General features: G+C 42.9%; 2 protein-coding genes across 5 annotated transcripts in view; one reads left to right on the top strand and one right to left on the bottom strand.

The window, feature by feature from the left end:
- LOC115225437 (adhesion G-protein coupled receptor G6-like) overlaps nt 1-12,363 on the bottom strand; it is a 176,499-nt gene that overhangs the window by 127,807 nt on the left and 36,329 nt on the right. The window lies entirely within an intron of this gene.
- LOC115225353 (histone H4) lies at nt 1,345-1,995 on the top strand. 2 transcript variants are annotated; one of them, XM_036513973.1, is made up of 2 exons: nt 1,345-1,663; nt 1,944-1,995. In XM_036513973.1, exons 1-2 carry the CDS (start codon nt 1,357-1,359, stop codon nt 1,946-1,948), a joined length of 312 nt encoding a protein of 103 aa, XP_036369866.1. In that variant the 5' UTR covers nt 1,345-1,356; the 3' UTR covers nt 1,949-1,995. The 2 variants fall into 2 exon arrangements, with proteins under 2 accessions (XP_036369866.1, XP_029652163.1); XM_029796303.2 differs by lacking the exon at nt 1,944-1,995 and having other exon boundaries at nt 1,345-1,743.

Raw genomic sequence — 12,363 nt, 5'->3', positions numbered from 1 at the left:
AAGGTGGAGGCCATAGTACGGACCTGGTCCGGAAGGTCTCTGTCCTTGAAAGGAAGGGCGGAGGTGGTGCAGATGTTTATTGCATCTGTAATCACCTATCGCCTGACCGTCGTCCCTTGCCCCGACTCATGGCTTAACAAGTTGGAACGAGTCCTCTTTCGCTTTTTGTGGAAAGGAGGAGGCCACTTGTGAGACGCTCCGTGTGCTGTCAAGAACCGTTAAAGGGTGGGTTAGGGATGCCTTGGTTGATGATGCGCAGACATGCGTTGAGACTAAGACATCTCTGGCACCACCTGGAAGGTGATAAGGTGTGGAGTCCGCTGGCAGAGGGATTTTTCCCGAGACCGGCCTCCTTAGTTAATTTTAAACCCGGTTACATCAGAAGATGGAATCTGACTCTATGGCAAAAGGAGTGCCGACAGGCACTCACGCTGATCCACAAGACGGGCAAGGCCGGCTGCGGAAATACCACCTCGGTATTTTATAGAGGGCTGGTAGAAGGTAAAAACGATGACGTCCTAGGAGGGGCTCTGGGGTTTGATGAAGACCAGCTTGCCAATTTGTTTAAGAAAACGTTCAGGTCGGGGTATTTGGATAATTTCCAAAGATCCCTGGCCTGGCAGTGCTACAGGAATGCTTTACCTGTTCGCGAGAAGTTATCGCGGCACGGAGTTCCAGTGCCACCGACATGTCCAAGATGCGGGTTGGACGATGAAACCGTTCAGCACGCTTTTGTTCACTGTCGGAAGTTGAACGACTTGATAAGTTACGCAGAACACGTGTTATCGCATCTGGGACGAGTACAGCTGTCGGCTGAGTCTATGATTAAGATGATACCGCCAACTGGACTCTCGAAGGAAGGTGAGGCATGTTTTCACTGCACGGTTGCAGTGGTAAAGGAATGCATGTGGAGAACGAGAATGGAAGGAGCCGCGACAGGGTCCTTTATCTCCTCCCGGGCCCGGCTTGCTCACCTACTTCAGATATCATCTGAGAGAGCAAGATGGGACTGGAGAGGAGGACCTTGCCGCGGGGAGTGTATGAGAAAAGATGGAAGAAGTGGAAAGAAAGGTGGGTGTGAGAACCCAGCTTGACCATGGAGGAGAAAGAGGAAGTGGAAGCTGCAGGGCCTCATCAATTGCCGGGGTGTAAAAGCTCCAGTAAAACCACAAAGGTCATCTACAAGTGTTTGTCATACTAGTTATGCAAAAACTATTACTTTATAACGAATCCAAACGAATCTTTTAATCGAATCTCTTAAATGTTTTTGTATGTATGTCCTGTATTCGTCCCTTCTATGTATTGATTTTCTATAATCGTAATAAAGAGATAAGTCATTAATCTGATATTCAAAACATGTCTGGACGTGGTAAAGGAGGAAAAGGTTTGGGAAAAGGAGGCGCCAAGCGTCACAGGAAGGTGTTGAGAGATAACATCCAGGGTATCACCAAACCGGCCATCCGTCGTCTGGCTCGTCGAGGTGGTGTGAAACGTATCTCTGGTTTGATCTACGAAGAGACCCGTGGTGTGTTGAAGGTGTTCTTGGAGAACGTCATCCGTGATGCTGTCACCTACACCGAGCATGCCAAGAGGAAGACTGTCACCGCTATGGATGTGGTCTATGCTCTCAAGAGACAAGGCAGAACTCTGTACGGATTCGGAGGTTAAACTGTGCAAGTTTTTTATCCTAACTTCGTGGTCGTGAGTAGCGACAGATCCCGGCCCTTATCAGGGCCACTCATATCTTAACGTAAGCCATCTCGCCTCTCTGATATGCTTAAACCAAATTTTTTGAATTCCGGCTTCCTTTTCAAAGGAATCTTTTTTATCCCTTTCATTGAGCCTCTCGGCTCTTTACGTACGGCTAATCTTAATTAGATCGTAATATCGGTGCACCAAGTCAACATTTATGCTAGAAATAGCAGCAAAATACGGATTCGGAGGTTAAACTGGTGAAGTTTTTGTAACTTCGTGGTCGTGAGTAGCGACGAATCCTGGCCCTTTTCAGGGCCACTCATATCTTAATGTAAGCCATCTCGCCTCTCTGATATGCTTAAACCAAAATGTTTGAATTCCAGCTTCCTTTTCAAAGGGATCTTTTATCCCATTCAGTGAGCCCCTCGGCTCTTTACGTACGGCATATCTTAATTAGATCGTAATATCGGATATTGAAGGACGGTGCACCAGGACAACATTTATGCTAGAAATAACAGCAAAATACGGATGTAACTTCATGGTCGTGAGTAGCGACAGATCTCAGCCCTTTTCAGGGCTACTCATATTTTAATTTCATTGCACAATTCCATTTCATTCACATGACCCCAGAACATGTTGTATTGTCCCTATCTGTGTAAATCCTTATGGGTAATAAAGAAATTCCCTCTTGTTAATATAAGCCATCCCGTTTCACCGATATGCTTCAATAGATTTAGTTTGGATTTCTTGTGAAATTAAGATGTTCATTTTTTTTTTTTTTTTCTCGAAAGTTACAAAAAAATATGAATACAGAAATAACATCAAACTCTTTTGAAAAGAGAAAAGTAAAGTAGCAAAAGAAATCCTTCTCGCTGTGCTGAAAGCAGCCAAATCAACCACGAACCAAATTATACCTAGGTACTATTTAAGAACAGTGGTCCCGGTGCGCGCACTCGCGCTAGCTAGTCATAACTAGTCGATCCTTACTTTGTTTTAAAAAAAGTTTTTTTTTACTTGTTTCAGTCATTTGACTGCGGCCATGCTGGAGCACCGCCTTTAGTCGAGCAAATCGACCCCGGGACTTATTCTTTGTAAGCCCAGTACTTATTCTATCGGTCTCTTTTGCCGAACCGCTAAGTGACGGAGACGTAAGCACACCAACATCGGTTGTCAAGCAATGCTAGGGGGACAAACACAGACACACAAACACACACATATATATATATATATATACACGACAGGCTTCTTTCAGTTTCCGTCTACCAAATCCACTCACAGGGCATTGGTCGGCCCGGGGCTATAGAAGACACGTACCCAATGTGCCACGTAGTGGGACTGAACCCGGAACCATCTGCTTGGTAAACAAGCTACTTACCACACAGCAAAAAAAATATTTTGTTTTATTTACTTTCCTAGGTAATCGTTTTAGGATCGACTAGTCATGACTATCTAGCGCGAGTGCGCGCACCGAGACCACTGTTCTCAAGTAGTACCTTATACCTACATGAAAGGGGAAAGGACCTAATATAAAATATATCCCTAAATACCCATAAAAAGACCGGAAGAAATATTATTTGACCGTGAGTTTGCTCGATCCGGTTTGACTCGGAGTAGCGGAAGATTATCAACCAACTACAGGAAAGACATTACTTCAATTTTTATAATAATTACGATAGAACCAGGACGAAATCTCAAATTCATAAAATTATCAAAGCAAATAGTTTTGGTATTTGAGTTATCTCCCTTACACTGCTATCGCGACAATAAAATCTGATTTTATGACGATACATAACCGGGTGGTTGCGTTTTGCTAATTTTGGGGTTTTGTAAAATATATAAATATTATTTAAATATCATAAAAATAATAAGTAGCTTTATGGTATATATATTTATATTTGATTAAGCGGCGAGCTGGCAGAAACGTTAGCACGTCGGACGAATTGCGTAGCCGTATTTCGTCTGCCGTTACGTTCTGAGTTCAAATTCCGCCGAGGTCGACTTTTCCTTTCATCCTTTCGGGGTCGATTAAATAAGAACCAGTTACACACGGGTGGATACTATCGACTTAATCCGTTTGTCTCTCCCTGTTTGTCCTTAGGTATTTCGTCTGCCGCTACGTTCTGAGTTCAAATTTCGCCGAGGTCGACTTTGCTTTTCATCCTTTCGGGGTCTATAAATTAAGTACCAGTTACGCACTGGGGTCGATGTGATTGACTTAATCCCTTTGTCCTTGTTTGTCCACTCTGTGGGTAGTAAAGAAATAGATACATAACCGGGTGGTTACGATTTGCTTTTTTTGAGTTTTGTAAAATATATAAATATTATTTAAATATCATAAAAATAATAAGTATATATAATGATATTTATATTTGATTTGAGTATAGAATAGGTTAATTTTATTGTTTTGTGATTAATAATGATATATTTGGTTGTATAACTGTCAACATAACCTGACAGTCCCGTAAGGGAATTACACCACCGCTGTTTAGCCCTAGGAAGCATCGACGCTTCCTGTTGGCTTTCACACATTTCCTGCGTCCTTATATTTGCGGAGAGGGGGAGGCAAGCACCCCCACCAGCTAGGAATCCTAGCGTCGATGCTTCCTAGGGCTAAACAGCGGTGGTGTAATTCCCTTACGGGACTGTCACGTTATGGTGACAGTATACAACCACTCTATCGCTCCACCACTTCTCATGTCTCTTTGAGGCATTTAGAAATTCAATATTTCTAAAATGATATATTTGTTATATTTATATGTTACTAGCAGTATTGCCCAGCGCTGCTCGGGTTTGTTTCGACCCTTTAGTATTGGAATTTTTGAGAAGTAAACATTTTGCATTGTGTAGCAATGGTTGAAATACACCGAAAAATGGTGACACAGCAGTCAAAAAATCGTAAAAAAACAAGATTTTCACAGAAAACAAGCACCTGTTTGATGTAACGTTTCTGCCAGCTCACCGCCCTCCCCCGTGGTAATACCTATTTATTTACTACCCACAAGGGGCTAAACACACAGAGGACAGACAAACGGATTAAGTCGATTATATCGACCCCAGTGCGTAACTGGTACTTAATTTATCGACCCCAAAAGGATGAAAGGCAAAGTCGACCTCGGTGGAATTTGAACTCGGAACGTAGCGGCAGACAAAGTGCCGCTAAGCATTTCGCCCTGCACGCTAACGTTTCTGCCAGCTCGCCGCCTTATAAACGGATTAAGTCGATTACATCGACCCTGAAAGGATGAAAGGCAAAGTCGACCTCGGTGGAATTTGAACTCGGAACGTAGCGGCAGACAAAGTGCCGCTAAGCATTTCGCCCTGCACGCTAACGTTTCTGCCAGCTCGCCGCCTTATAAACGGATTAAGTCGATTACATCGACCCTGAAAGGATGAAAGGCAAAGTCGACCTCGGTGGAATTTGAACTCGGAACGTAGCGGCAGACAAAGTGCCGCTAAGCATTTCGCCCTGCACGCTAACGTTTCTGCCAGCTCGCCGCCTTATAAACGGATTAAGTCGATTACATCGACCCTGAAAGGATGAAAGGCAAAGTCGACCTCGGCAGAATTTGAACTCAGAACGTAGCGGCAGACGAAATACTGCTAAGCATTTCGCCCGGCGCGCTAACGTTTCTGCCAGCTCGCCGCCCTCCTCCCGTGGTAATACCGCGAGCGTGTTGGTTTGCTTCAGTAGCTTCATTTGAACCTTGTGATCTTTGAAACAGTATTTCTTTCTCTCTTCCTTCTTTTTCCCCCCTTCTTCGATTATATTTGTGTTTTCTTCGGTTTGGGACTTGTATGTGTTTCATATACGTACGTGTTATACAGGGTGTCCCAGAAGTCACGCACCATTCTGGATTTCATTTACAATAATTCAAGCATTTTATTTTATTATATTTTCTCGGCATGTTTTATTGTAGAGGGCGCTCAATTTGTGCATTTACTCTTTACCCTTTTACTTGTTTCAGTCATTTGACTGCGGCCATGCTGGAGCAGCACCTTTAGTCGAGCAACTCGACCCTGGGACTTATTCTTTTGTAAGCCTAGTACTTATCCTATCGGTCTCTTTTGGCGAACCGCTAAGTAACGGGGACATAAACACACCAGCATTGGTTGTCAAGCAATGCTAGGGGGACAGACACAGACACAAACATACACACACATATATATATATACGTATATACGACGGGCTTCTTTCAGTTTCCGTCTACCAAATCCACTCACAAGGCATTGGTCGGCCCGGGGCTATAGTAGAAGACACTTGCCCAAGGTTCCATGCAGTGGGACTGAACCCGGAACCATGTGGTTGGTAGGCAAGCTACTTATCACACAGCCACTCCTGCGCCTATTGTTACAATTAATTTCAATAAAGTGTTCTTGATATCAATAAGGGTGTATTCTTTTAAAAAACCCGGGTGGTGCGCAACTTCTGGGACACCCTGTATATGTAATTATCAAATTATCTAAAGTTTCAATAAAAAAACTGGTATTACTAGCGAACAATGGACCTGGTGCGCGCAGGTAGTAGTCGATCCTACAACGACTTGCGCGTATGTTTGTATTTCAAAGCTGAATACATATCAAAGAAAATTAAATAATATTTTTCGAACAAAGTAAATAATTTTTTAAACCAAGTAAACAAATCATTTTGGCGATCTTTCGGTACAAGTACCATAACTGCCAAGTCTGTTTGTTTACATTTGAAGAAGACCGTCACTTTCCCTGTATATATATATATATACTAGCAGTATCGCCCGGCGTTGCTCGGGTTTGTAAGGGAAATAACTATATAAGCATTTTTAGAGAGTTATAGCCAAAAAATAGCAAAAAATGCATTAAAAATGGAAAAAATATGATGGTAAATTTTTTTTTTAAATCGTTGACTCATCGTAGACATTTTTAGAGAGTTACTTCCCTTATATAATAGCGAAAAAATGCATTATTAAAATGGGAAAAAAACTATGGTAAATTTTTTTTAAATCGTAGACTCATGTAGACGCTTTCTTAGCCATTTCTGTTTTGTGTCTTCAAGCCATGAAGTCGTTGTTCTAAAAGAACGCTGGTCTCCTTGACAACGCATTACGACGTTGATTTCCTTACACTCCCTTCCCCACAGGTGCAGGTGTGAGCGTGGACGCCAACTCCGCCGCCATCGACACACGAAAAATTATGCATTAAAAATGGAATAAAAAATGATGTTAAATTATTTTTAAAATCGTAGACTCATCGTTGACGCGCGCTAATAGTCAGACGGGCTCGATATGAATCACGACTATAAGCTACCGAATTTGGTTAAACTGCACCGCAAAATGTGGGAGTAGTTAGGAATCTAAATCGAAGGGGACAGACACTCACACAACTACAGTTTTATATATATAGATATACATAGCGCAGTAGTGGTGAGATGTGACAGCAAAGAAAAGCATACTTCACTCTCTGCATGCAATTAGACTCGGAAAGTTCGTGAAGAACCCATTGACCCAATTTGCTGACTTTTCCGATAGCACACAGGTCTCAATGAATGGTTGAATGACCAAATCCAAGCTTCTCTGCTAGTTCCTCAACAGTTACGATGAGATTTTGTTCCACCAGGGTTTTCAGGATGTCCTTGTCGAGTTCTACAGATCTTTCAGGATGAGGCTCGTCTTCTAGGCTGTAGTTTATGGCTCAGAATTTCTGGAACCACCATTGACACTGCCTTACGCTTATTGTCCAATCCCCATATACTGCATTAATATTTCTTGTACTTTCCGTTGCGTTGTTGTCTTTATTGAACTCATAAAGCAAAATATGCCAAATATGCTCCTTTGTTACTTCAATATAGCTTTGAAAAAAATAGCTGTTAAAATCGAAATGCACTTTCAAAACTTGCACTATGAATAAGGACAAGATAAAATTACTACCTGCTTTTATAGCAAGTTAATATAAGTAGTTTATCCCATTCCCCTCTGACATTTAGTTCAAGCTGTTGAAAAAACCGCATTATTATATATATATATATACATACATACATACATACATATACACACACACTCTCTCTCTCACACACATGCACACATTTATATTCTGTTATTGTTTTATACGTTTCAGCCTTGAGGTTGTGGCCATGCTGGATCATGTGTGTGTGTGTGTGTGTCTATCTGTCTGTCTCTCTGTATGTATATATGTATATGTATGTGTGTGAACAATAATATTTTCAACAGATGTGTTGCAGATGTATCTGATTGTTCTCAAGCTTCAATACTGTGTGTGTGTGTATGTGTGTGTGTGTATGTATGTATGTATATGTATGTATGTATGTGTGTGTGTGTGTATGTATGTATGTGTGTGTGTATGTGTGTGTATGTATGTATGTATGTATGAGTGTATGTTTACTTTATTACTCTCTGGCTATTTACTCTCTTCCAAGAACATTTTCACTCACTCTTATGTGTTAGCTTCCCATACATTTTACTCATGTATCTATCAGCGTCATAGTCGTCATCACATTCTATTGTCTACCTGTCAACTCACTGAATTAGTTTCACTTTATTCGTAGCACACTGTGTGTGTGCGTTTGCGTGTGGTGTAAACCAGACTAAGAAAAGCATTTGACACACACACCAGAATGTGAGTTTTCTGTAAATTTTGCTTAATTGGAGTTTAAATTTTAAAAACTGGACCTGGCATGACGCGATGCATTGTACTCTTAAAACTGCTAGGTAAATTGTAATTGAAGAAATCCTATATTGTAGATTTGTATAACTCCCAACGGGAGGCAGATAAAATCTGCCTTTTATAATAAGATATATATATATATATATTAGAATTACTAAGAGATATATATATATATATTAAAATTACTAAGTCTCTCTAAAAGAGATTACGGCAGCGTTACTGGAAATTAATAGTTATCGCCATACTAATATGGCAGTTTTATAAATATAAGACTAAAGCTGTCGCTGATTAGCTCCAAGAGGCCACCGCCTCTAGCTAGCTATTTGACACACAACCTTCGGACAGGGGAGGTCAGCCGCTTCATCCTGCTAGTCAGACAGCTGCAGACATGTTTCAGGGTTGTTGCCCCTTATCAATGCAGCGTAGTCAGACCCGCAGGTGTCGCTACTGACCGCCTCTGTTCGAAGAATTTACCTAGTTACAGTGGAATACATCCACTTGTTTATATATATATATATATATGTGGGGTTAGGGGTGGGGGAAAGGGTTTCTTTTATCTTCAGAAGCGTAAATAAACCCACGTGGGTTCATAATTGGCAGTTATGGTACTTGTACCGAAAGATCGCCATTAGTTTTACAAACAAACTAAGGTTAGGGTTCAAAAGTCGTTGTAGCATCGACTACTTACAACTAGCTTGCGCGAGTGCGCGCACCGGGACCACTGTTCGCTAGTAGTACCAAAAAATTACTCTTTAATTATTGAATATGCAGTTTAGCGAATATATAAAAGAAAATTGTGTGTGTACGACTTGAGGGCCATTTAGCTGTTATTTTTAGTGCCCTACCACCTGAAGGCGCGTGGCTCAGTGGTTAGAGCGTCAAGTTGACGATCGTGAGGTTGTGAGCTCGAATCCCGGACAGGGCAGTGTGTTGTGTTCTTGAGCAAGACACTTTACTTCACGTTGCTCCAGTTCACACAGCTGTAGAAATGAGTTGCGACATCACAGGTGCCAAGCTGTATCGGGCCCTTTTCTTTCCCTTGGATAGCATTGGTGGCGTGGAGAGGGGAGGCCGGTATGCACGGGCGACTGCTGGTCTTCCATAAAAAAACAACCTTGCCCAGACTTGTGCCTCAGAGGGTAACTCTCTAGGTGCAAACCCATGGTCAGTGTCTGACAAAAGGGGGTCACCATCACCACCTGATATCTTCTTCATTTCTTGGCCACTTTAACATGTATTGATGCTTTTCAATATTTTTTTTCTCCATGAACACTTTTAATGGAATGATCATACACTGAAGGGTGGTCCATTTATGTTCGGATTCAATCATAAAATTCTGACTGTTCATGTTTTAAACCCTAATTTGAAAAAATTCGAAAAGAACGGAAGTTTTAGAATCTATGGGTAGGAGTAGGGTGCAGGCTTAATTTTTTTTTTTTTTTGTTAAACTAAAGCGTTTGACCCGGTCTTAAAAACAAACAAAAAAATAGTGTAATACAGTGGTTTTCAACCAGGGTTCCGCCAGTACAGTCCAGGGTTTCCGCAAGAAGTTACAAAGATGCTAAAATCGACAGTAATTTTTAATTCTCCTGTGCAGATATGTGTGCATAAGACAATTAAATTAGTGCACAGGGGTTCCTCGAGCCAGTGGAATGTTTCCTTGGGGTTCCGCTCCAGCAAAAAGGTTGAAAAGCACTGGTGTAATAGGTGTAAAACAACTTCCTCTAAACGAATATGACCAAAAAATGCGCGCTCGTGAAAGGGTGGGGGAAGGCCTCGGAAAATTCACATCGTGAATTTCCGAAAGCGTCTGAGGGTCTGACCCGGACGCAAAAACAACAAAAAAAAAATAGTGTAATAGGTGTAAAACAACTTGCTCTAAACGAATTTGACAAAAAAAAATGCGCGCTCGCGAACAGGGGGGGGAGGATTCGGAAAATTCACATCTTCAGTCTATGGCCCTTAAACTATAGTGTTTGACCCGGGCCGGAAAAACATTAAAAAATAGTGTAATTGGTGGAAAACAACTTGTTTTAAACGATTATGAAGAACACACATACACACACAAGAGAAATGGTTGGTTGAAGGCAAGTGTGCATTGAACTGAATTTAAATAAGCAAGAAATATATTATCAAAGAAAAGGCCAAGGTACCATCTTTAGTATCTGTTGTTGTTATTATTATTATGGAGTTGAATGTGTGTGTGGTGAAGTTATTGTTATCATTACATTAACCAACACCATTGAAGTGAAATAATAGTTTCTATACTTTTGGTTTGGCACTGCTGAATTGAGTCAAAGACTATAATACAAGTCAGCAAGGCGGCAAGCTGGCAGAAACGTTAGCACGCCGGGCGAAATGCGTAGCCGTATTTCGTCTGCCGTTACGTTCTGGGTTCAAATTCCGGCGAGGTCGACTTTGCAGGGCGGCGAGCTGGCAGAACCGTTAGCACGCCGGGCGAAATGCGTAGCCGTATTTCGTCTGCCGTTACGTTCTGGGTTCAAATTCCGCCGAGGTCGACTTTGCAGGGCGGCGAGCTAGCAGAACCGTTAGCACGCCGGGCGAAATGCGTCGCCGTATTTCGTATGCCGTTACGTTCTGAGTTCAAATCCCGCCGAGGTCGACTTTGCAGGGCGGTGAGCTGGCAGAACAGTTAGCACGCCGGGCGAAATGCGTAGCCGTATTTCGTCTGCCGTTACGTTCTGGGTTCAAATTGCGCCGAGGTCGACTTTGCAGGGCGGTGAGCTGGCAGAACCGTTAGCACGCCGGGCGAAATGCGTAGCCGTATTTCGTCTGCCGTTACGTTCTGGGTTCAAATTCCGCCGAGGTCGACTTTGCAGGGCGGTGAGCTGGCAGAACCGTTAGCACGCCGGGCGAAAAGCGTAGCCGTATTTCGTCTGCCGTTACGTTCTGGGTTCAAATTCCGCCGAGGTCGACTTTGCAGGGCGGTGAGCTGGCAGAAACGTTAACACGCCGGGCGAAATGCGTAGCCGTATTTCGTCTGCCGTTATGTTCTGAGTTCAAATTCCGGCGAGGTCGACTTTGCAGGGCGGTGAGCTGGCAGAACCTTTAGCACGCCGGGCAAAATGCGTAGCCGTATTTCGTCTGCCGTTACGTTCTGGGTTCAAATTCCGGCGAGGTCGACTTTGCAGGGCAGCGAGCTGGCAGATCCGTTAGCACGCTGGATGAATTGCGTAGCCGTATTACGTCTGCCGTAACGTTCTGAGTTCAAATTCCACCGAGGTCGACTTTGCAGGGCGGCGAGCTGGCAGAAACGTTAACACGCCGGGCGAAATGCGTAGCCGTATTTCGTCTGCCGTTACGTTCTGAGTTCAAATTCCGGCGAGGTCGACTTTGCAGGGCAGCGAGCTGGCAGAACCGTTAGCACGCCGGGCGAAATGCGTAGCCGTATTTCGTCTGCCGTTACGTTCTGGGTTCAAATTCCGCCGAGGTCGACTTTGCAGGGCAGCGAGCTGGCAGAACCGTTAGCACGCAGGGCGAAATGCGTAGCCGTATTTCGTCTGCCGTTACGTTCTGGGTTCAAATTCCGCGAGGTCAACTTTACCTTTCATCCTTTCGGGGTCGATTGAATAAGTACCAGCTACGCACTGGGGTCGATATAATAGACTTAATCCGTTTATCTGTCCTTGTTTGTCCCTTCTATGTTTAGCCCCTTGTGGGTAGTAAAGAAATATATATAATACAAATCAGCAGTAAAAAAAAAGAAAAATGCGATATCCATAACAGTAAGGAAATAAGACCTCCCGTCCCCAAACAGTAACCCTTGTGTTTAAAATCTCCCTAACAAAAAGAAGAGAGGTTCTTTGGCTATGGACTACATTGATCTTTCCATGTTGTGGTTTAGCCAAAAAGTTTGCTTAAAGCAAGTAAACTTATGAACCAAAGGTAGCCTAGCCGTGACCACCTCAACGGTTCTCTTTCTTTTTGTCAGACATGGCTGTGTGGTTAAGATGGTTTCAAGTTCAGTTCCACTGCATGGCACTTTGGGCAAGT

The sequence above is a fragment of the Octopus sinensis genome, linkage group LG27 (genome assembly GCF_006345805.1).
Source record: "Octopus sinensis linkage group LG27, ASM634580v1, whole genome shotgun sequence".
NCBI classification, from domain to species: Eukaryota; Metazoa; Mollusca; class Cephalopoda; order Octopoda; family Octopodidae; genus Octopus; species Octopus sinensis.
This window is presented reverse-complemented; position numbering and strand designations above follow the sequence as displayed.

What these genes read in the sequence shown, in the direction of transcription:
- LOC115225353 (XM_036513973.1), top strand. Translation starts at nt 1,357, where the DNA reads ATGTCTGGACGTGGTAAAGGAGGAAAAGGTTTGGGAAAAGGAGGCGCC.